Source organism: Myotis nattereri (genome assembly GCF_964212035.1).
Source record: "Myotis nattereri genome assembly, chromosome: 14".
In the NCBI taxonomy this organism is placed as follows: Eukaryota; Metazoa; Chordata; class Mammalia; order Chiroptera; family Vespertilionidae; genus Myotis; species Myotis nattereri.
This window is the reverse complement of record NC_138089.1, coordinates 16,930,432-16,955,508: the sequence shown is the minus strand read 5'-3', so window position 1 is coordinate 16,955,508 and position 25,077 is coordinate 16,930,432. Positions and strand designations below refer to the sequence as shown.

At 44.1% G+C, this 25,077-nt stretch overlaps 1 protein-coding gene across 3 annotated transcripts in view; it reads left to right on the top strand.

The window, feature by feature from the left end:
• Positions 1-25,077, top strand: part of PXK (PX domain containing serine/threonine kinase like) — a 76,391-nt gene that overhangs the window by 22,424 nt on the left and 28,890 nt on the right. For all 3 annotated transcript variants that reach the window (XM_081105906.1, XM_081105905.1, XM_081105907.1), the window contains exons 2-7: positions 2,801-2,851; positions 5,204-5,251; positions 14,545-14,731; positions 21,257-21,334; positions 21,946-22,019; positions 22,567-22,641. In XM_081105906.1, coding sequence (XP_080962032.1) covers positions 2,801-2,851; positions 5,204-5,251; positions 14,545-14,731; positions 21,257-21,334; positions 21,946-22,019; positions 22,567-22,641 — 513 coding nt within the window. The remainder of the gene's footprint in view (positions 1-2,800; positions 2,852-5,203; positions 5,252-14,544; positions 14,732-21,256; positions 21,335-21,945; positions 22,020-22,566; positions 22,642-25,077) is intronic.

Below are 25,077 nucleotides of genomic sequence, written 5' to 3'. Positions count from 1 at the left end.
AATAAAGATAAATTAAAACAAACAAAAAATAGAAAGTCACAGAGGTAGAAGAAATGGGCTTAGGAAACAAGTTACAGAGGCATGTAACCTACTACTCCATTGCCTTAACTCTTGGCAACCACTGATCTGTTCTCCATATCTATAATTTTGTCATTTCATGAATGTTATATAAATGAAATCATATACAGATGCATCTCAACTTATGATGAGGTTACATCCTAAACCCATCCGAAGTTGAAAATATCGGAAGTCGAAAATGCCTCTAATACATGTAACCTCATAGCTTCGCCTAGCCTACCTTAAACATGCTCAAACACGATATTCAAAAACCGCTGGCAACACAGTACACTATGCAGGGGTGGGCAAACTTTGACTCGAGGGCCACAATGGGTTCTTAAACTGGACGGGAGGGCCAGAACAAAAGCATGGATGGAGTGTTTGTGTGAACTAATACATGTTAACACTGCTGCTGGTGAAGGAGCGGAGGGGAGAGCAAGAGAACCCTCCGCTCTTTCGGCTCCGCGGGCTGGATAGAACAGCCGAACGGGCCGGATTCGGCCCGCGGGCCGTAGTTTGCCCACGGCTGCATAGTATCTGATTTACCCTGTGATCCTGGGGCTGACTGGGAGCTCACTACTGCTGACCAGCATCATGAGAAAGTATCACATGCATATTGCTAGCCCAGATAAAGATAAAAATTTATAGTTTGAAGTAGGGTTTCTACTGAGTGCTTATCGCTTTTACACCATTGTAAAGTAGTAAGAAAAATCATAAATTTGAGACCACCTGTAGCTTATAATCTTTTGGAATTAGCTTTTTTCACTCAGCATAATTCTCTGGAGATTCATCAAGATGTTGCATGTATTCATAGTTTATTTCTTTTTGTTGCTGAGTAGTATTCCATGCTTTGGATGCAGCAAGGGTTAACCATTCACCTGTTAAAGGACATCTGGTTTGTTTCTACTTTTGGGCTCTTAAAATAAAGCTGCTATGAACATTCATGTACAAGTTTTTGTATGAATGTAAATTTTCGTTTCTCTGGGCTAAATGCCGGGGGATGCAATTGTTGTGTTGTATGATAGTTGCATGTTTAATTTTTTAGGAAACTGCCAAACTCTGTTCATAGTGGCTGTACTATTTTACATTCGCATAGACAATATATGAGTGATCCAGTTTCTCTATGTCCTAGCCAGCATTTGGTGTTATTATTTTTTGTTTCAGCCATTATAGGTGTAAATGATATCTCATTGTGATCTTAATTTGCATTTGCTTGACAACTAGTAATCTTTAACATATTTTCATGTGTTTATTTGCCCTCTGTATATCCTCTGGAAAATAATGTATATTCTGTTGTTGGATGGCGTCTTCTAAAATGCTAAGTCAGCTGTCGGTTGATGGTATTGTTGAGTTCCTCTGTATTTTTACTAGTCTTGTGTTTAGTTGTTCTGTTAATTGCTGAGGGGGGGTGTTGACATCTCCAACTATAATCGTGGATTTGTCAGTTTCTTCTTTCATTTCTCTTAGTTTTTGCTTCACATATTTTGCATTTCTGGTGTTTGGTGCATACACATTTAAAATTGCCATGTCTTGCTGGTAGATTACCCTTTTATCTTTACACTAGGGGCCCAGTGCATGAAATTCGTGCACTGGGTGTGTGTGTGTGTGGGGGGGGGAGTGTCCCTCAGCCCAGCCTGCCCCCTCTCACATACTGGGAGCCCTCAGGCGTTGACCCCCATCACCCTCCGATCGCCTGATCGGCCCCTTGCCCAGGCCTGACGCCTCTGCCAGAGGTGTCAGGCTTGGACAGGGGACCCCCATCTCCCCCCGATCACTGGCTCTGGCCCCCGCCCAGGCCTGAGGCCTCTGGCCCAGGAATCATGCCTGGGCAGGGGACCCCCATCTCCCTCTGATCGCTTGCTCCACCCCCCGCCCAAGCCTGACGCCTCTGACCCAGGCTTCAGGCCTGGGCAAGGGGACCCTCATATCCCCCCAGTCCCCGGCTCAGCCCCCCACCCAGGCCTGATGCCTCGGCCAGAGGAGTTGACCCTCATCACCCTCCAATCACCAATCACCGGATCGGCCCCTTGACCAGGCCTAAGGCCTCCGGCAGAGGTGTCAGGCCTGGGCAGGGGACCCCCAGCTCCCCGCGGTTGCAGGCTCCGCCCCTGCCCAGGCCTAACGCTTCTGGCCTAGGCGTCCGGCCCAGGCAGCAGGGACCTGCAGTGGCAGCGGGGGGCGCCGCCATCGTGGGCTTCACTTTAGGCCCAGGCAAGGGACCCCTAGCTCCTGGGACTGCGGACCCCTAGCTCCTGGGACTGCCAGCTTCGACCGTGCCCAGCTCCCATCGCTGGCTCCACCCCTACTTCCTGCTATCACTGGCCAGGGCGGCAAAGGTGCCTGATTCTCCGATCATGGCTGGGGGGCTTTGCCCTGCCCCCCAGCTCTTAGCTCCCCCCTGGGTTTCAGATCATTGTCAGTGGCAGGGGGCTTCTTCCTGCTTTCTCTTTCGCCTCCCTGCATTGTGCCTACATATGCAAATTAGCCGCCATCTTGTTGGCAGTTAACTGCCAATCTTAGTTGGCAGTTAACTGCCAATCTTAGTTGGCAGTTAATTTGCATATAGCCCTGATTAGCCAATGAAAACGGTATCGCCGTACGCCAATTACCATTTTTCTCTTTTATTGGTGTAGATAATGTCCCTGTCTGTCTCTAGTAATTTAGTCTATCTGATATTTTCACTTATTTTTGATCTTCTGATTTGGATGTCTTATAAATGAGGCTTTTTTTTTTTTTTTTTTAGGAGTATATCATTCGGGTTCAAAGAGGAATTTCTGTAGAAAACAGCTGGCAGGTAAGCATTTGTGTGTGTGTGTGTGTGTGTGTGTGTGTGATTAGAAAAGTGTTTTAAACTTTTCAACAAAATTCTGACTGTGGCATCTAAAAATCAGGAAAAAAATGGAAACACGCATAAATATAAATCACATTTCTTTTAGATATAAATCTTTAGCTTAAAAAAACTTTGTTATTGAAAGTATTCCATCTGTCCCCTTTTCCCCCCAGTGACTCCCTCCAGCCTGCCCCTGGATCTTTAGCTTTTAGATGTATATTATAAAAGGCTTTTCTATTGCTAGTTATTTGGTTTAGTTTGTATATGATATTACCATGGAGAGTGTCTAGGACTTTGTTCTCTGGCTAGACCCAAAGTAGGATAGGCATGTTACTTGTTTTGTTCCTAGTAGTTAAAACCTCATCCTGCAGCCTTGGTTTGGGTGGGGAAGTTAGGGTTCAGTCCAGCAGGTGGGCAGGTGAGACAGTGCCCTGGACATTATACAGTTTGGACACTGCATTTCATGGACTCCCGAGTTCACTCATGGGCAGTTTCTAGTGCTGGTTCCCTCATGGTGTGGCTCTGTTTTCCTCAGTGGTGGCCTCAGAGAGAGAACTTCCTGCATAGATCTAGAGGTCTTTCCGGTTGACTTGCAGAGGGTGGCTGAATTCTGTGTGGAGGCCATTTCTTCCCATCTCCCATCTTACCTTGTCCTTCACAGCCCAGCTTGACTCTTACCTCTGTTAAAGAACACAATTCAACAGAGTAAATTCGAAGCCCTCATTGGCTTTATTAAATCATTTGTGAACTGGGCAGCATCCCATCTAGCAACTAGAGAGGTGCTCCGATGAGATGTACAAAATAGGAGGTTCTTATAGGCACAAGGTGGCCAGGACTAAGTTAGAAGAATGGATTATTTCAGGCAAGGACACCTTTTCTTAGGGGAAGGCTGGGTCTTATCAGGCGGATTACCTCACCAATGTCGATCAGGCAGTTCCAGACTGAGTGATTTAAAATTCCACTCCTGGGCCCAGGCTCAGTTGGTTGTGTTGTCCCATACTCCAAGGTCACAGGTTTGATTCCCTAGACCTACTGAATTAAATTCTGGGTGGTAGGGTCCTAGGTGACCTCCAGGTAATTCTTCTGCACGTTAACATTTGAGAACCATCAGTAATGGTTGAAGTCAAACTATTCAACAGTAAAATAATTTATTTCCCAGAGCCTGAAGAGCTAGTAGAATTTGGTGATGGCCTAATACAGCAATTTTCAACCGGTGTGCCACAAGAATTTTTAAAACATGCTATACCTGACTATTTAGTCAGGGGCACTAACTTATTTTTATTTTATTGATTTTATATATTTTTTATTATTATTATTATTATTTTTTTAGGGGCACTGATTCTGACAATAGTCAATACATAGCCATCTGGTGTGAATGAATCAATATTACACCTTTTTTTTTTTTGTCAGATCGGCAAAATATATATTTTTTGATGTGCCGCAGAAATTTAGTAATTAGTTTATGTGTGCCATGAGATGAGAAAAGAACATCACTGGCCTAATCAATGGCATCGGCATAACTAAGAAAGAAGGTATAGACAGTGGAAGCTGGACTGTCTGCTCACAGGGGACTGGGAACCTGGGAGAGGTGTGGGCTGTGGGCTCACTGCCTGCAGGTGTGGACCAGTCTCCAGCGTGGTGGGGTCTTAATTGGGGGACGTTTTATCCAGTCAAAGATGAAATGGCTTCAAAACTGTCCACCTCCTTAATTTTGATTTTATGTTCAGTAAAACTTTTTCTTTTTTTGGTAAATCATTAAGACATCTTTCTAGGTGCCTGGTCAATAAGAAAGATATTTAAATGGTGATTTGCGCCCTGACCAGTTTGGCTCAGTGGATAGAGCGTCGGCCTGCGGACTGAGGGGTCCCAGGTTCGATTCCAGTCAAGGGCATGTACCTTGATTGCGGGCACATAACCAGTGGGGGGGTGTGCAGGAGGCAGCTGATCGCTGTTTCTCTCTCATCGGTGTTTCTAACTCTCTATCCTTCTCCCTTCCACTCTGTAAAAAATCAATAAAATATATTAAAAATAATTTAAAAAAATAGGAAATAAATGGTGATTTGCCCTGAAAAGATACATCCTTGCTGTCTCTTATCTGTTGGCGTCCTGTTGCGTCTTACGAGTTTGGCTGGCAGTATCCCATGGCCCAGCTGGCTCGGGCACACTGCTAGGCCTGTTTTCTGGGCCTGTCAAGTTAAGCAAGTTAAGGACCTTAGTGCCAGTGCCCAGACTCTAGGATGCCAATAAATACTAAATAAGAAAATGAAAAGAGATGGTCTTTGCTGAATTAAAACACCACTGTCTTGTCTCTTACAGATTATTAGGAGATACAGTGATTTTGATTTGCTGAACAACAGCCTGCAGGTAAGTCTTTTAAAACACTAACGACATACATTGCTTTCTTGAGATGTCTTAGAAACCAGTTGGAAATGGCAATTTCGGGAACAAGAAATTAGCAGGTTTCCCTGGCCAATGGAACAGATGTTGTGTGGCTTTAAAAATGAACTTTTGGAACAAACGTGATTTACAATAGCGACCCTGTGACTGCGTACCTTTGGGCCACACTGCACCCTTTACCACAGCGATGGGAAATGAGTTACCTCCTTTTCTCAGGGCTGGGAGCATGAGATGGATTGCTAGAGTTGTTCTCTTAGAGATGGAGCTGGAACTCCCTCAGATGCTTTCTCTATACCAGGCTGCATGGTCAGCATTGCAGGTCAACGCTCAGTACTAACTAGAGACTTTTTCGGTGTAACTTTTCCTCTTAAATCCGTAGTTCTAAATCCCTTTGATGTAAATGTCCCTAACTTGGTGGCCGTAATGGAAAGAGAGATGAGCTGCAAAGTCTGTGGAAACACAGTCAGTGCTGGTCCTGGAGGGGCTTTAGTACGAAGGGAAATAGTGGCAATTCCACCATGTCTCCTCCTGGCAGATTGGTCTTCACGGGCCGTGGGTTACTGAACACCACTGGGCTGTGTCGTAGCTCAGATTGGACTGGTTACACAAACCCTCTAAACCTGAGCCAGGGCGCTTGGCTTCTTACCAGCTCAGCTGGGAGGTGAAGGACTGCTCCCTTCTTTGGTGAGCTAGCCATCGTCACTTAGTCGGAGTGACCTCTGGTCCTGTCCAGAAAGGACAGGACTGCTGGCTGGGAGGGAGCATAATGCTTCCTTTCCATCCAAAGGCCGTGTTGAAGCACGTGTCGCGTCCACACTGTGACATTATTTACAACACTGCTGAAAGTATGACTGTCTTTTTGCCTTGCTGTAAGGTTGGCCTGAGTATCTGCAAGCCTTTATGTAATTGCCTTATGGCCATGCACTTGACACATGTTGTCTTTTTAAATTTTAATTATAGTATAACCAATTTAAATCTCCAAATAGAATATTGGCAGAGATTGAATTCTCCTCGTAGATGGGTTTAGTGGTTTCCTATATGGATTTTAATAGCGTATTACTTGCTGTACGACAAAAAGCTGGGCCTGAATGACACTGTAGATAAGGCACCAACCAATGTGCAGCTCATTCCAGCGTGGATTGTCTCCCAACCCTTCCAGACAGCCCCACGGTGGGGTGAGCATTGGAGGGTTAACATTGAACCTACTTTGGGTCTTTACCTTTATGAACAAGTTTTAAGGAAGGGGGAGTCATCTTTGTACAGTATTATTCAGCCAGGGCTGAGTAAGAGTTGTGGGAGAAATATTTCTCAAATTGAAATTGCCCAGGCCCAGCCCCTAAGAATGGGGGTGGGGAAGAGGGTTTTATCGCCTATTTGGAGATATAAGGTTGAATGTCTGTGACATTTAATTATGGCCTTTTTAATATAATAGAGCTTTATTTTTTGCTTCAGTGTAATTTTCCCTTTTAAAATGGATACTTTCTACGTGCATCTTATTTTAAATGCAAATATTCATGTGTATTGATGTTGGCTTGTGTTGGGCAGGATATGGCCAGACAGCATTTCAAGTGGGAGGTTTTTCTGGATCCAAGTAAACAAACAGAAGAAAGTACATACAGCTTTTTGGCAACAAAATACTTTCAAAACAGCCTCTATAAAACAGACCCAGAGTATTCCAAAACCACAGACTAAACCTGTGACCATGATTTTCAGTGTCTGATTACCCTTCTGACAGATAATGAGTTCCTGCTGAAGAGAGAGAAATATAATATACACAGAGTTGTCTTGAGTTCAATAGGAAAAATGCCTGAGTGAAAAGAAAAGAAGGATGTAAAATTACACATGCAGAAGAATTTAATTACATGAAATGTTTAGAAAAAAGATTGGAAGGACATATGCCAAAATGTTAACCATGGTCAACCCAGGTGGTAGGATTATGGATTATGTTTTTTTTTCTGGTTCTTTATACTGTTCTGTACTTTCAAAGTTCTCTATAAACAAGCACATGTAACCAAAAAAACCCCACAAAAAACAAAACAGAACAAAAAACAGAAAAATGCTGCACTTCCCCAGTTTATATAGTGAGCATATTTGTGGTAATAGTGAAGAAAAATCACCACCATATTTTAAAGTTAATATCAAGTTAGTGATCATCTAGGGCAGCAGTTTTCAACTGGTGGGCCACAAGAATTTTTTAAAAATATATTTTTATTTATTTCAGAGAGGAAGGGAGAAGGAGAGGGAAAGAGAGAGATAGAAACATTGATGTGAGAGAGAAACATCCATCAGTTGCCTCCTGCATGCAACCTGACCGGGGATGGAACCCACAACCTGGGCATGTGTCCTGACTGGGAATCACACCATTGTATGGATGATGCTCAACCAACTGAGCCACACTAGCCAGGGCTCCGCAAGAATTTTTAAAACATGCAATACCTGACAGTTTAGTCAAGGGCACTGACCTCGTTTCCCTTTGTCAAATTAAAAAGTGACAACAGCCAACACAATAATAGCTATCTGATGTGAATGAATCAAAATTATACCTATTATTTTTTTGCAGATCGGCAAAAAATACATTTTTGTTGTGCTGCAGAATTTTTGTAATTAGTTTGTGTGCCATGAGATGGAAACGGTGGGAAATTGCTTATCTAGGAAGACAGCATACCAGAAGGAACAGGAATAAAGCAGGAGTTAAAATGACAGGAACTGGGTGGGAAGGGACCCAGGCTCTGTCCTCTACCACCTCAGGTTACTCTCCTCTCTTGGTCCTCACTGCCCCCCTCTGAACTGGAAGGTTGAACCAGGTGACTCCTCAGGTCTGTTGTAGCACAAAAGGTTTGTTATTTGAATTTTACTGCCCATTGCTCACATAGGAGAGACTCCCCTTTATACGCTAAGGGGAAATTGGGACAAACGAAGGCGCTGCTGAGAGTGTAGCACTCTCTAGAATATTCATGGAGATATGCTTGAAGGCATTGTGTAGATTTTTAAGATCTGACACCGGAAGTGAGAGATTAACATTCAGAGTTTGAAGGTTTTCCCTCCAGACAAAAGCTAGTTTTCTTGAAAGTGTAATATAGTCTATCATATAATTTTGAGGCTTCTCCTAGCCCAGCATGGGACAGATTCTGGGTTTTAGACCCCATTTTATCGATCATCTCCCATGAGCATTGTCACTCTGTAGGTGTTATGAATGGAAATTTGCGGGACTTCTCTGCTGCCTTTCTTGTTCCCTTTCCCTTATACAAGGAGCTCAAGAAGGAGGCCACAGGGCACGTTAAAGAGGAAAGCAATGGAAAATGGGATGATGGGGGGTCAGGGTTTTGAGCCACCAATGTGGAGGTTTCTAGGAAATGGCTGGCTTAGTGATTTTGTCACCAATGTTAGTGTCTCTCTCCCTCCCTTCTAATTAGTGGTGTTCTAAACTTTATATGCTGAGATTGGAAAGCATTTTAGAAATTCTAGGAGAAAACTGGAAAAGAAAATAAGTCTCTTAAATGCTAATCTTTTTTAAAAGACAAGATTTAAAAATAACACACACATTGCATAGTTTTAGTACTTTTAGGAATATTTATTGTGAGATCTTCCACTGGGGCAGGAAAACACCTCCAGTATGTCCAGCAGATGACATAGCAGGGACACTGTGATCGCTGCTGCTGGCAAAGGACTCTGTTACCCGATGATTTAGAAGAGCTGATGGTTTGCCGGGCAGATCAATACATTTTCCTAAAGTGAAACGAAGCTTGAAAAAATAGATTGGTTGATGCTTGGAGGCCACAAAGTTTGAAATAGATACAGTATCAAATTCATTCTCACATCCCCACCATGAATGAAAAATAACCCTACTGAGGTTTGAATCGGATATGAGGTGTCTCTCCATTCTGAGATGTGGGATTCTCCTGGATACACTGTTGGTCAGGTACCCAGTGCAGGCAAATGTGCTGATACCTGTTAATGGCATTTTAAAAGAAGTCCTTGCTGTGTATATGATCAGCTTGATAAGCAAAAAGGGTTTCCTTTTCCTTTTTTTAATTGAAAAAAAGTAATAGTTGAGCAATGTAATAATTTCATAGTATAGAAATAAAAATTAATTGACTAACCCAGCCGTGGGCAAACTACGGCCCTCGGGCCGGATTAAAATGAATAAAACTAAAAAAAAAAAAAAGACCGTACCCTTTTATGTTAATGATGTTTACTTTGAATTTATATTAGTTCACACAAACACTCCATCCATGCTTTTGTTCCGGCCCTCCGGTCCAGTTTAAGAACCCATTGTGGCCCTCGAGTCAAAAAGTTTGCCCACCCCTGGACTAACCCACTCCCAGTGGTAGCCATTCTCAAGCAGGTGGTATGAGTCATTTTAGACATTTATTGAGCATATATATCGATATCCTGAGTGAGTACGCACACATGCACACACACACCAGATTATATTCTGCAACTTAATTTATTGAGAGTCTTTTTTTAAAAATATATTTTATTGATTTTTTACAGAGAGGAAGGGAGAGGGATAGAGAGCTAGAAACATCAGTGAAAGAGAAACATCGATCAGCTGCCTCCTGCACACCCCTACTGGGAATGTGCCCGCAACCAAGGTGCATGCCCTTGACCAGAATCGAACCCGGGACCCTTCAGTCCACAGGCCGACTCTCTATCCACTGAGCCAAACCGGTCAGGGCTATTGAGAGTCTTAAAAAGAAAGAAATCAGTTGTGTTTTCAGTAATGTATTACCTTTGATTACCCTTCATTACTTAATGCTCCTGAAAACATAATAAAGTAACTGGCTTAGATGTGTACCTGCTGAGTGATGTGCTTTCTTCATTAGTGTGATTTTTATTCAGCTACTAAAGAAACTGCTCTTAGATAAAGCCTCATTGTGTGAATAAGGAAAACACCTGCAGTGTGTGTCTTACCGGTAGTGAATTATGCCACAGGACAGCATTCACTCTAAATGTGCCCTGCCGTACTTTCTTAGTTGGAGCAATAGGCAATTTGGAATTGTCAGGCAGCCTTTTCATCTTGTCCAATATCAAGTTCAAGGTCTTCATTGTTATTTGAAAAATACAGAGTGGAACAGGCTAAGTTAGGTTTGCCCACATGGGCGGTTTAGGTTACAGCCTTGTCTGAATTCAGGACAGCCTTCTCTTTAGACCTTTCCTTCAGTCAGCACACATGCCACTTGCACTGCCCTAATGTAAGCACAAGTGTAGAATAGCACTGCTCTCTAAACGTGATTTTACTCATTCAATTAAGATATTAATCTGACGCTCCGTTTTTTAAGTTTGAAAAATAGACTTTAAAGTTTTAAATGATCTGGAAAATGGTAGTATGTTGAGCACCTGTATTTATTTTTCTCCTCTCCCAAAGCCACCCTTAAACAGTAAACTGTCTGATACATGCACGCATGCACACACACACACACACACACACACCTCAAGGACAAATAGGAGAGGAGAAAACTACAACAAAACATTTGAAACTGAAAATCCAGTGGATGAGAACAAACCAGTTAATCAGGTATGGGAAGGCAGAATTCTGACATGGGGGGTGAATTACCCCACTGGGTCCAATTTACACAGAACCTCCACAAGTTTTAGCAGTTGACACTACAGGTGCTGCCTCCGGTGTGGGCCAAGGTCAAGCTAGAATCAGGAGTTGAAAGTATGTTTAAGAAGCGGTCAGGTCCCCAAATCTTCCCCATCTGAGCAACTTACACCTGCCCTTCTCGCTCCAGCAGAAAACGGGAAGTTTATTCCCAGGAGAGGTCAGAACAGTTTTGGACTGGAGACTGTAGGCACAGCTGAAAATATTTACATAGTAAACAGGTGCAGGGACCCCAGCACCCAACCCCCCTCCGCTCCCCAGCCTTCTTCTTCCTCTCGGCTCCCAGAATACTGGCACTTACACCTTCTGGGGAGGAGGCTGGAAGGTTCTTCTGCGGGGTCCGCCCAGCCTAAGAGGAAAGAGCTAAAGACTCAGAGTAAACACTAGGGTCACACGTGCTCCCAGTGAAACAGCGGAGTGAGTCATGTGCTACAGTGAAGCCCACAGCAGACAATCCAGCCCTCGCCCAGAGCTTCAAGTCGGCTTTGGGTGCCCCCCCTTAAATATGAGCAGACACTTTTACATGAAAGATAACAACCAAATCAAACAGGAAAAAAAAATAAAAAAGAATAAGGAAGCAGAATATATGCAGTAAGAAGAACATTTCAGCCCTAGCCAGTTTGGCTCAGTGGATAGAGCATTTGCCTACGGACTGAAGGGTCCCAGGTTCGATTCTGGTCTAGGGCACATGCCCAGGTTGCGGGCTCGACCCCCCATCGGGGGCCTGCAAAAGGCAGCCAATCATTGTAGGAGGCAGCTGATCAATGATTCTCATCATTGATGTTTCTATCTGTCTCTCCCTCTCCCTTCCTCTCTGAAATCAATAAAAAATATATATTAAAAAAGAAGAAGGCCCTGGCCGGTTTGGCTCAGTGGACGGAGCGTCGGCCTGCAGACTGAGAGGTCCCAGGTTCGATTCTGGTCAAGGGCGTGTACCTTGGTTGTGGGCACATCTCCAGTAGGAGGCGTGCAGGAGGCAGCTGATCGATGTTTCTCTCTCATCAATGTTTCTAACTCTCTATCCCTCTCCCTTCCTCTCTGTAAAAAATCAATAAAATATATTTTTTTAAAAAAAAGAAGAAGAAGAACATTCAGGCATTTCAGAAAAATTCTTTTATAATTTCAGAGAGATAAGAAATTGTTTTACATTCAGGATGCTATTTGGGGGCAGGGAGAAAAGAGTGCTTAAAAATAAAAACGATAATAGTAGAAATTAAAACTCTTTAGAAGGGCTGAAAAATAAAGGAAATATCCCAGAAAACTTTTTCAGTAGTAAAAAAAAAAAAAAAGGTTAACAAAAGTGGAAAATAGGAGAGAAAAGATAAGAATAGAGGATTAGCCCAGAAGGTCCAATATTGGAAAACAGGAATTCCGAGGAAGGAAAGCAAAGGGCATGGAGGGGAAGAAGTAATGCCGTGATAAAGGAAAACACCAAAGAATGTAAGAGTATTAACGGTGTTGGTTTCTAAAAGGAAAGGGCCTAGCACTCGGCAGAGAGATGAAGGTAGGCCCACATGAAGGCGCATGGAATTCACAAACTGAAGTCAAAGAGACAATCCTAAAAGCTCACACAGAGAGGGAAAAACAAAACAGAATCTGGAATTTAGCAGCACCAGAAACCAGAAGACAATTGTTATGCAAGGAGGTCAGACCTCAGCGTACTGCTTGCCGATTCCAAAGAAATAACCCAGAGGACTGACTGGCTGAGAAAGACATGGGTTTGTGAGGACTTGCATGCGCCCCAGTGGTGGCTGGCTGGCTGGTGAGGTTTCCTGCGGCACAGGCTTTCTCAGCACCGGGCAATACAGAGTAAGAAAACAAACCACATGGGACATGGGGCCAGGGGCGGGCAGGTTGGGGGGCGGGGGGAGGGGGGGCCCTAGCTGTTTCTCTGCAGTAGTTTACAGTCCAGGTTCACATATAGAAGCAGTTTCTCTTTGGCCATGTCTTGACCGAGCAGCTGGCCAGGCTCCCGGGCCAGTCCCACAGCACTCTTACAGATGGCCTCCACTGTATTCCCACAGGGTGGAGGGGGAGTTGGAGCTTGGGAAGGGGCCCATGTTCTCACGTACCAGACAACAATAAAGTTTTCTTTAATCATTGACAGAATTACATATGTCCCCCCACTTACCCCCTCTTTGCCCCTCTCCACCCAGCCCCCTGCCCCACCCCAGGCCTTCATCACACTATTGTCTATGTCCACGGGCTATACATAAACAGTATGCATGTAAGCTCTTTAGTTAATTTCTTCCCATCCCCTTCTCCCCCTCCCCTATGAGATCTTTCAGTCTGTTCTACGCATCAATAAAGTAATGCTTAACCGCCGTGGCTCAGTGGTTGAGCATCAACCTATGAACCAGGAGGTTGTGGTTCATTTTCCGATCAGGGCATATGCCCGGGTTGCAGGCTCAATCCCCAGTGTGGGGCATGCAGGAAGGAGGCAGCCGATCAATGATTCTCTCTCATCATTGATGTTTCTCTTTCTCTTCCTTCATCTCTGAAATCAATAATAATAATAATATATATTTTAAAATTGTTCTCTTTGAAAAAAGTAAAAAGAAGGAAGTAATGCTTAAAAATTCTGAAGAAAAAATATTTTCAACGTAGAATTCCACATCAAGACTTGCTATCAATCAAGTGTGAGGGTAGGGGAAAGACAGATTTAGACACACAAGTTTTCAAAAACTTGTCCCCCTTTTGGGAAGTCTACAGAGGATATCTCCACCAAAAATCGGGAATATCTAAGAAGAAGGGTGGCTGTGGAAAGGGGGTCAGCAGGAGGGAGGCGCATGCACCTCCAGCATGGTGGTGAAGGGAGGGCCCGGGATGCCAGCTCTGCAGGAGGTGTAGGGACCTTCAGTCCTGCCCGGAGCAGGTTGGTGGGTTCTGGAAGGTACTTCTCAGGGAGAGGAAATCGATGCATCTCTGTATGTGAATGTGTTGAGAAAAGGCATAGCCAGAGAGTTCGAAGTTGAATAGAAAACCAAGAAATAGAAAGGAAGCATGTTAGCATAGGAGGCATGGCATTTGGGCTCCGTTGTGAATAGCATTACCTAATGTAAACATGAGAGCTGCACTATAGCGTTGTATCTATACTGGAAGGATTAGGAACAGGGTGTGTGTTGCGGGGGGTGGGGGGCACGGGGCGGGGCACGTGGGGGTGAGGTCAGGATAGTGAAAGAACTTAATCCTCATTTTCCATGATAAGAAACTTAGAGATAATTCTTAAAAATGAAAAATTAAGACATAACAATCTCAACATTCCCCAATGCCAAACGATTGGCTGAAAGAATTGAACATGGCTGTCTCTGGGGTTTGGGGAACGGATAGGTCATCTGGTGTTGAGGGTGGTAGGGGGGATGTCATGAGACTGAATAATAATACAAGAACTATTTGACTCTTGAAATTACATTCATATGTAAGGTTGATAAAAAGAAAAACACTTTTTAAAAATCAAGTTTTATAGTTGCTCTGCTTAATGCAATATTTTATGAATTCTAAGATGCATAGATTTTTCACATTTTCATATCACTAAAATTAGGATGCATCTTAACATCTGTGGTATCTTAGACTTAATGCAATACAATGGCTCAGGATTCTGATATTATGTCTTATTTGGGAATGACCTGAGTATATCCTTTTTTCTTAATTAAAGATTGCAGGCCTAAGTCTACCTCTTCCTCCCAAGAAATTGATTGGTAACATGGATCGTGAATTCATAGCCGAGAGGCAGAAAGGTCTCCAGAACTATCTCAACGTCATCACCACAAATCACATCTTGTCTAATTGTGAGCTGGTTAAGAAATTTTTAGATCCAAACAACTATTCTGCAAACTACACTGGTAAGCAGAGGGACCTGTGCTTTGCTAGAGATAAAACATGTGGGAAGAACTCTATTTCCAAATGGGAGGATGTGTGTATTTGTTATAGGGCACTATTCATCTACTAATTCTTGCCTGATTGTAATTTACTGAAATGTATAAAAAGAAGATAGTTACTTCTAACATGTTTGTAATGTCTGCACAGAAAAATCTGCAAGAGAAGTTATTGTGTCTTTGTCCTTACAGTGTTGTCTTTGTTAACTTCCCTGACAGACTAGAGAGTAAAGAAGCCATGGTAATCTATACAGTAATCAATTGATTTGTATTTGGGTCCATTTTTGTATTTATAGCTATACAGTGTGTCTGGTTTTTCTCAGAATTACTTAACAAAACAGTGGTTCAGAAGGGTCCTCCCTGTGTTCCCAGTCGTTCACCCAGATCGACTCAGTGCAGAGCATAAGGAGGAGATCCCTCCCCTGGACCAGGCGGCAGCCAGGGACCGAGGTGGGAAGGGTACCGATTCCACACAAAGCTGACATCACTAACCTAAGCCTGGCGTCCGCCGAATGGGTGGTTAAGTATTAAATTAATCCTGGCGTGGCCTTGAAGAGACCAATGGAAATCATTGTAGAACTGAGCTAAGATTAGAATTCAGATGACTTGTTAGAGCTAAATCATGCTTAGAGTCTAAGTGGAACTCTGGGTGTTAATAATAGATTGCTTACATGCTACTTTTTGGGTACTCAGAACACTAGTTTTGAAGCAATTTGAGGGGGGGCACCTTCGTTCCTGTTTCAGAGAGAGGGAAGTAGAGGCCTGCTTTTCTGCACAACAGACCCACTGGGGGAGCCTCACAGAACCTGACTCTCAGTTGTACTTGGCAGGGCAGCTCGTGGTGGTGGTGGTGGTGGTGTTTTTATCGAATTTAGAGAGAAATAGGAAGGGAGGGAAGGAGGGGGTGGGAGAGTTGGGGGGCGGGGGGAGAGAGAGAGGGGGGCGGGGAGAGAGATTAGTTTGTTGTTCCCCTTATTTATGCATTCATTGGTTGATTCTTGTATGTGCCTGCCTAGGGATCAAGCCCGCAACCTTAGCATATTAGGACGATGCTCTAACCGGCTGAGCTCCCAGCCAGGCAGGCTCATGGTTTTTAAATCTCCCTAAGAGATTCCTCTATGCAGCTCAGTTTGAAGACCACAGCCCTTGGGCCTTACTACTCACAGCGTGGCCTTTGGATGAGCAGCACTAATGTTATTGGGAGCGTGTCGGAAGGCAGAATTCAGGCCCCATCCCAGACCTGCTGCTGATCAGGGTCTGAGTTTCACAAGGTCCCTGGTGATTGCATGAGCATTGAAGTTTGAGGTTCCTCACCCTAGAATGTGCCTGCCATCTTCTAACACAAGATGAGCAAGAAAAACGCCTTTGCAGAGCACACAGAAATGAAGGAAAGTTTATTTCAAATTCCCGTTGACTGCAGCTTGCAGATCTGACATTGAGTTGTTAACGAGGCTTCCATTCATGCCCTGCTGGTTTTTGGATCACGCAGGAGAAGCATCACAGGACACAGCTCGCATCCCTCGCAGTAGCATCGCTCATGGCTTTCATTCCGCTGTGCTGTACCTCAGTTGTTCCCCAGACCGTCAGAGGTTGGGCCGTCTGGATGGACTGTTATCCAATCGGCCCCAACCCAGACCTGCTCATCGGTTTGTCCACCTTGTTTCCTGCTAGTGTCAGGGCCACATCGAGGTGCAGTGCCCACACGATGATGCTGTGCATTCCGAGCCTGGCCTCCGCTAGGCCTGTGTGGCTGCTGGGGGCAGGCTGGGTGCTGCGGGCGCAGGCGAGGAATACACTCCCCCTGCTCTCTGGGAGCTTGTATCAGAAGTACATCGAGTCACCTGGAGCCAGAGCTGGAAGGGATCTTAGTGCAGGCACATCAAGACCCACCCTCTCATTTTCTAGATGAGAGGCCCCAAGAGGGAAGGCCTTGCCTAGGGTGGCACATTTGCATGACTGTATGAGTACAGTGTTCGGTGTTTTCCGATTAAAATGCTGCTTAGCCTAGCTGGGTTGGCTCAGTGGATAGAGCATCGGCCTGCAGACTGAAGGGTCCCAGGTTCCATTCTGGTCAAGGGCACATGCCTGGGTTGCGGGCTCGATCCCAATAGGGGCCATGTAAGAGGCGGCTGATCAAGGACTCTCTCTCATCATTGATGTTTCTATCTCTCTCCCTCTCCCTTCATCCCTGAAATCAATACAAATATATAAAAATAAGTAAATAAATAAAACACTGCTCAGACCTGGAAGGTGGTCTGATCCCTATATCTCCTTCTACTGTACCTCTCTCCTGCTGCCAGTGTCCTTGACCTTGCCTCCCTCCGCCCACCCAGCACGGTGCACAGTCAGGAGTCCAAAGCAGGGGGACAAGAAGGCCACCAGGGACTCCCTCAGGACCCAAACACTCCACGGGCTGCCACGATGAGAGGGCACATCCCTGTGATGGAGCCGTAGTGGATAGTGGCTATTTTCAGAGAAATGCTGATCTGTTTCTCCCTTTAAGTGAAATGTCCGAACTTGTCTTGCTTTGGGGCTGACTCACCAGTAGTCTCAGGAAGCGATGCCAGGCGCCCCAGCCTCCTCCTCTGAGCCATTCATTCCCCAGCAAGCCGGGCGGACATGTCCAGGCTTCCCCAAGCCAGTGCGGCTCATCGCCCTCTGGGGGCTTGTGAGGTGTTCATTTGAATTAGACAGTCTAATTGAGGATCAGCTGTTGTACAGGGAAAACAAGCATCTCCCGGTCATGAGGGGTTGTGTGGACACACAGACACACACACACACACACACACACACATCCGCCTTATCTGATGAACAAGGCACTTCTGCCATGTAAAAGCCTCGCTGCGCTGTAGCCATCTTCCCACCTCAAACCTCAGACTCCCTCAGAGTAAGGGGTTCACTGTCCACACAGAGGTCAGTTGGACCAGAAACCAGGAGGCCTGGCTCCTGGTCCCAGCGTGGGCGGCAGCAGCGTTTCCGCTCTGGCTTCAGGGCTCAGGCCTATAAAACAAGAGTTCGGGGAGGGGGTTGAAGGAGTGTTGAAGCTCCCTCTGGTCTTAACGCCCCAGGAATCCCTCAATAGCGTGATAGTGGTGGGCTCCAGGATGAAAGGAGGGAAGGAGAGGTTGGGGTGGGGTTACCTTCAGAACAAGGCAGGATGAGTTGGGGAAGCTGTTGGATGTGCAGGCCTCTGCAGCACCACTTCCTGTGGTAGATTAGGGACCCGGAGCCCAGCTGCAGGACTTGGGGGGGTGGGGGCGTCAGTGTTTGTTCCCTGTAGTCACCCCGAGGGGCTGGGATCTGGGAGCTAAAGGCTGCACACAGTGGGGGCAGCTGGTACCTTCCGAGCTGAGAAGTCTGAGCTCTGTGGGAAGCTCAGGATGGACTTGAAGGCTTTGCTCTTTGTTTCCTCTCCGGGGAGTGTTTATCTGCATTTACTGAGCCTGCATCCCCCCCTGTGTCTATCAGTGCTACAGAAATAGAGGCCAGATGCTGTCCTTTTCATGGCTTTCATGTTCTAAGAGGAAAGAGCATCCACACCCACTGAACGTGTTTGGAACCCTTAGTTCCCACAGCATGAAACACCTATTGAACACCTACTGTGTGCCAGATGCTAGGAATAGGAAGGACTAGTCTCTCTCCCACCCCACCCCCACCCCCTGCAGGGAGAGGACTATGGCAGGGTAAACGGGCAGCACCTTGGAGGGGGTGTTGGAGAGGGTGTAGGATTGCTGACGATTTATTTATTTATTATTTATTATTATTTTTTAAAATCCTCATTCAAGGATATTTTTCCATTGATTTTTAGTGAGAGTGAAAGACAGACAGAAATATCGACGAGTGAGAAGCACATTGATTGGTTGGCTCCTGCATGAGCCCCGACCAGGGCCCAGGCTGGTTGTGGATGATTTAGATTTGAAGATGGAGGAAGGCTTCCCAGAAGAGCTGATACCTAACAGGGAGGGAGATCTGGGGGTGGGAGTGGGGGATGGGTGGGGGGGGTGTTGAAGTCAGCCAGGTCCAGAGGCAGGAGCAGAGCTCCAGGGGAGAGAGGCATTTCCATATGGCTTTGGCTTTACCCAGACTAAGGTGTGTCCTTCCTGCTGACGTTTCTGGTCTGGTAGAAGAGAGTGACCCTAATACAGGGCAGCCTGTGAGTGAATCCCAAAGGAGAGGGACAGATGCAGCACTGGGAGTGTGCCGGGAGGGAGGGAGGGAGGGAGGGAGGGAGGGCTTCTGGCTAAGGGAGCAGCAAATTTGGGCTGAGCCTCAAAGGCTAGATGAGCAAGAATGGAAAATGCTGAGGGGTGGGGCCAAGCCAGTCTGCAGGGGCTGAGGGAGGCAGATCTCAGCGAGAAGCGTGGGAGGCACCCCTGTGTGGGAGCCAGGGCCAGAGCCAGAGCCAGGTTGTGTGCTGGGTTGAGAAGCTTGGTCTTGACTTGGTAGGAGAGGAGGTGCCAATGAAGGCTTCTAAGCTGAGGAGTAGATTCTTAGGATTGAAGTGTGTGGCTGAGTCTGGGGTGGGGGGATTAAAATTGGGAGCATAGAAGTCACGTCATTTACTTGACAGTAAGTTATAGTGTAGTGGAAAGGAAATGTCCTCTCTACAGTTCCCTGACCCCTAAGGTATAAAAGCTATGTCCCAGTCCTCAGCGTATCAGTAACAAAGTTAGCACATTCCATTTATTCACAGCTATTACCCGGTTTCTACAACACTGTACACTGCACAGTGGCATACAGTGAATATCGCCGACTAATGAGTCACTGTTAGTTTTGAACAGGCTGTCCTTCACAGTCTCTTAGAACGACATGGGACCGCATTTGGAAAGTTATTTTTCATGATCTCTCTCAAAGTTGATATGAATGATTTTCCCTTAAAAGAAATTCCTTTTCAGTTTGTTTACATTCACATTATTTTGTAAATACTAAAAACATATTGTATCAACACTAATGATGGAGGAGTCCGGAGTTCCCAGTGCTGACACTGAAAGCGTATATGCTTCTGTCAACCCAGCCCCTCCAAATGGCTTATGTATCACGTGGAGTAGTTAGATCCGAGGTAAATGGAGTCAGTTTTGTATCTGGTCCTCACATCTCTTCTGTGTGGATGGACTGACACTTTAGGTGTTGAGTCAGTAAACAAATAGCTAGTGGGTTTTCTTCCCTGAACCTCCTAACTCGGCATGTACTGTAAAGTTCATCCGGATGATAATGTGTGCCCGAGAGGCAGGGGAAGCCAGACCAGGTAACTTTGACATAAGGAGAGCCTTTCTGCCAATCCCCACGCCTCGCCAGTCTGCCTGGACTGTAATTAATGCGAGGCAGAGGTGCAGTCCACAGTGCATCTGCATGATTTCTTTGCTTTCAGGGATCAGGAGTGGCAGATTTACTCACTGAATTGAGAAGTAGCAAATTACAGATGTTGCTTTTTTTAAAAATATATTTTATTGATTTTTTACAGAGAGGAAGGGAGAGGGATAGAGAGTTAGAAACATCGATGAGAGAGAAACATCTATCAGCTGCCTCCTGCACAACCTCCTACTGGGGATGTGCCCACAACAAAGGTACATGCCCTTGACCGGAATCGAACCTGGGACCCTTGAGTCCACAGGCTGACGCTCTATCCACGGGGCCAAACTGGTCAGGGCACAGATGTTGCTTTTTGTAGGAACTACCAAGGAACAGTTACCCTGATAATTTCTTAACTTGGTGAACTTCAAAGAACTTCCTCTTCTCATTGTCTTCTTAAAAGGAGCAGACATTCTCATGATAGCCGAACACAAAAGGAATGGACTTTTTCCAGTAAACAGGCAGACCACACTTCCCACAATAGGACTGTGTTGCTGCTGTCCGTAGACGGCTTTCTAAAACAGTGGCTTTTTTCCCCAGGATGTATTTAAGGCTAATCCCTTCTTTGTTGGTGAAAGCTATAATTCCACAAGGAATGGAGATGGGGTGGATATCACTTGCAGCAACACTGCGTACTCTTCCAGGCTGACCTCAGAACTCATTTTGAATTTTGTGCGTGGGGTGGGGCCTGGTGCATATATTGAATTCTTGGCATATACCAGCTAGTTTGCAAACTCTTTTTTTCTTTAATAAACCTTTTACTTTGAAAGAATTGTAGATTTACAGAAGAACGGCAGTGATGGTACAGAGTTTCTATGTAACCCTCACCAGTTTCCCCTGATGTCACATCTTACATTACCGTGGCACGTTTACCAAAACTAGGAAATTAACTTTGGTACTTTGTGACTACAGATTTTATTCAGATTTCACTAATTTTCCCAATAATGTCCTTTTTCTGTTCCAGATCCAGTCTAGAATCCCACATTGCATGTAGTCTCTGTGTGTGTTTGTGCGTGTCTGTGTGTGTAATTAAGTTTATTAAGAAGGTCATAGACTATAAGACTTTTCATTTGCAAGGATATCTTAAGCATATGGTACTTTCCTGATATGTTTGACTAATGAGTTTCTAAAATGTCTTTGCAGAGATCGCCTTACAACAGGTTTCCATGTTCTTCCGATCCGAACCAAAGTGGGAGGTAGTAGAACCATTGAAAGACATAGGTGAGAAGCTGGCATTCCCGTTCCGTTAAAAAGACACATCCAGTACTGGGTTCTTTGTCATGCTTCCCTGTATGTATCCCAAGAGAGCTCTTAAATGCAGGTGGTTTCTTTTTCTTTTTGCTTCCCTATTGCTTGAGGATGCAGTCCGTAACTCTTACTACTTAGTGAGTCTTGGTTCAAGCCCTATCTGAGGATTTTGATGGAAGTAACATCTCTTCAGCACAGTTTAATCAGTCATTCCTCATCTTTTTTTTTAAATTTTGTTTTATTGCTTAAAGTATTACAAAGAATATTACCTATGTCTCCTTTCCCCCCCCCCCCCCCCTTGACATTCCCCTGGCCTCCCCTACCCCCTCATTCCTCATCTTTCTTTTCCACTAAATTTAAACTGAAGTGCTGTTTTCCTGTTTCTGTGAATAGAGTAATTTCTTTGCTGTTTTTTTTAGTGCAGTCTTTACCATGTCAACATTACCAAATGGTTGTTTGATTTGTGTCTATATAGCTATGGATAATGTTGTGAAGCTTAATTTTTATTAATTACTGAGTCAATGAAATGCATCAATTGGCACAAAAATTTTGTAGCTATAAACACATTTCTGCTTTTATGGCAGGTTGGAGAATAAGGAAGAAATATTTCTTGATGAAGATTAAAAATCAGCCAAAGGAACGGCTAGTGTTAAGCTGGGTAAGCTGGTTTTTTATGTCAGCCTCACTTCAGGGATCTTAGATGGGTTCATGAAAGCAGATATGGACAAGAGGAATATGAAATTATTTTGTGCTCCTGAGTGATGTTATAAAGGCCTCATCAGTCCCACATCAAAGGAGCGTCATTTTAAGTCACTTTGCTTATACATTTGCTTATTTGATCAACTAATAAACATTTGGAAAGAAAGAGGAATAGTTTTCTGGAACCATTTGGGGTTGGCAGTTCTGCAGTTTGTTTTAAAGAAAGTACTTGGACATTACTTGGTCATCTCTCACTTTGGGAGTTCTAGTGATACATGTGGTTAATGGAACTGTAAGGTTACAATTAAGTTTTGCTTTTTATAGGTTTGTATTCTCTCTCTCAGAAAGGCCTTGAGGCAGCAAGACTTAGGTGGTTTTCATCTTTGGTTAACATTCATATATTTGGACAAACAAAAAAGAGAGAAAGAATAAGGAATAAGAATAAGGAATTTTTCTTTTTTTTATGACTAAAGGCAGCACCTTGACATTTCTTTCCATGTTTTTAGGCTGACCTTGGCCCTGACAAATATCTGTCAGATAAAGATTTTCAGTGTCTGATCAAACTTCTGCCTTCCTGTTTGGTGAGTACAAGTCCTTCTATTCTTGGTGCTGATGACATAGTCGCAGTATTTTCTGTGGACGGAAGGCCCTGGACATACTCGAACGAATGGAGAGTTGTACTGGATTTCAGTTCAGACAAGCTGTTCCATAGAACACCTACGGCCAGTCCCATCGATTGGGGGCCACTTAAGTGGCATTTGTAATACATGACCCATGAAATGTGGTAATTTAAATGTAGAGTTTGTATTTTAAGCAAATATCAGAATAGGAACTAGCCACTTTGTTGTTGGTGAAGATGTTTATCTCAATGGAATTAAAAGATCTGTTCTAGCCTGAGAAAACAGAACTAATATGGTTTAGGTAAGCTGCATGAGAGAAAGGCAAAATAACCCTTGTGCTGGCTGAGTTACTATGCTCACAGGCTAACCAAGTGGCGTTTAGGAATCCCTGGCGTTATTTAGGCTAATACACAATTCTGATCCAAGGCATTCGATGGGAAGAACCACATCAGTATATTTCAGAATAGATGCAGGATGTCTTCAGGAAAAGATTGACCTGGCCAGGAAATTGAGTTAGTGTTGATGCTCTTTATCTGTGGTCTGCACGAGGATGTGGGGCCCTAGAGGGAGTCAGTCATGGCCTGAGCAGTGACACTGACCTGTCCAATCTGTTGGCAAGTTTGTTTTTGAAGATAGAGTGTCTTGTCAAGCTAGCAAAACCAGGCTGTGAATGAGGTGTGATGTGAAGCCAAGAAAAATGCTGTGGTCTTTGAGTTTGATTAATTGTGTGACACAGGCTGGCAGCGCTCAATTCTAAATTTCTTTTAATGGATGTGCTTTTTAAAAAGAAGGTAGTGCAATCAAGTGATACATACTAATTACAGAAAAGTCAGAAAACACAGATAAGCAAAAAAAGAAAAAGGAAACTTATTCCTATTTTCAACTAACCAGAAATGTTACTTTTCTAGAATGAATATATATATATATACACATATATATTCTATAGACATTTAAAACCTGATTTTGATTTTTTTTGTTCATAGTATACCTTGAACATCTTTTATTGTCAAAAATATAGCATAATATCATTATTACTGGCTGCATAGAATTAGCATTGGCTATACCTCAGTTTACTCAGTGAATCTAGATATTTGGATCACCTCCAGTTTTTTCCTCTTAAAAAAAATCCACAGTGAACAATTCTAGTTGAATGTTTGTATCCATCCTTAATTATTTTCTTAAGATAAATAACTAGAATTAATTAGTAAGTAATTATAGGGAGATATTTTGAGACTATAAATATCCCATTCTTTATCATACCCACTAATTGTAGCATTCATTGAGATTTTCTAACCCTATTATTCTTCTTATATTTATTAGTTGGCATTATATTGTAAGGAAGAGCTTCCTCTTGTACCCCCTCCTTTTTTAAATATATTTTTATTGATTTCTGAGTGGAAGGGAGAAGAGAGAGATGGAAACATCAATGATGAGAGAGAATCATTGATCAGCTGCCTCCTGCACACCCCCTACTGGGGATGGGGTCCACAACCCCGGTATGTGCCCTGACCTGGAATTGAACTGGGACCTCCTGGTTCATAGGTTGAGGCTCAACCACTGAGCCATGCCGGCCGGCCATTGTCCCTTTTTTATTTAAATCTTTAGAGATCAAGGGTTTTTATTTATCCTTTGGGTTTCTTTTTGGGGTGAGGAAATATTCTAAAATTAGAATGTGTGATAGTTGCACAACTCTGAATATACTGAAACTATTGAACTGTACACTTTAAATAGGAGAATTGGGCCGAAACCGGTTTGGCTCAGTGGATAGCGGCCTGCGGACTGAAAGGTCCCAGGTTTGATTCCGGTCATGGGCATGTACCTGGGTTGCGGGCACATCCCCAGGGAGGTGTGCAGGAGGCAGCTGATCGATGTTTCTAACTATCTCTCTCCCTTCCTCTCTGTAAAAAATCAACAAAATATTAAAACACACACACACACACACACACACAAAAACCCCAAAACAAAAAAAATAAAAATAAAAAATAAATAGGAGAATTGGAATGCTGTGTGAATTATATTTCAGTAAAGCTATTAAAATGTCACCAGCAACCATTTTTATGTGATGGTCAAGAGAAACTTAATCAATTACCATATTTTCCTGGGCATACCCTTTCACCCCTCAACCCACTTGACCCCTGATCTCCAAATCTTTGCATAGCTCAGCTCCCTTGCATTTACATTTTCATGGTACTTTTTTGAACTAATGGACATTGTAACACCTGGAGCCAGCTGGTTCATGTAACCAAAATTTTAGCTCATGTGAATACTTTCCTTTCAGTCATTAATAATTTGTCTCACTCCCCACCCCACTTGGCTGACGTCAGTCCCCATCTCAAGAGGACACTGTGAGTCATCACAATGTGTATTTCAGGAGAAGGACAGGAAGATTCATGCTAG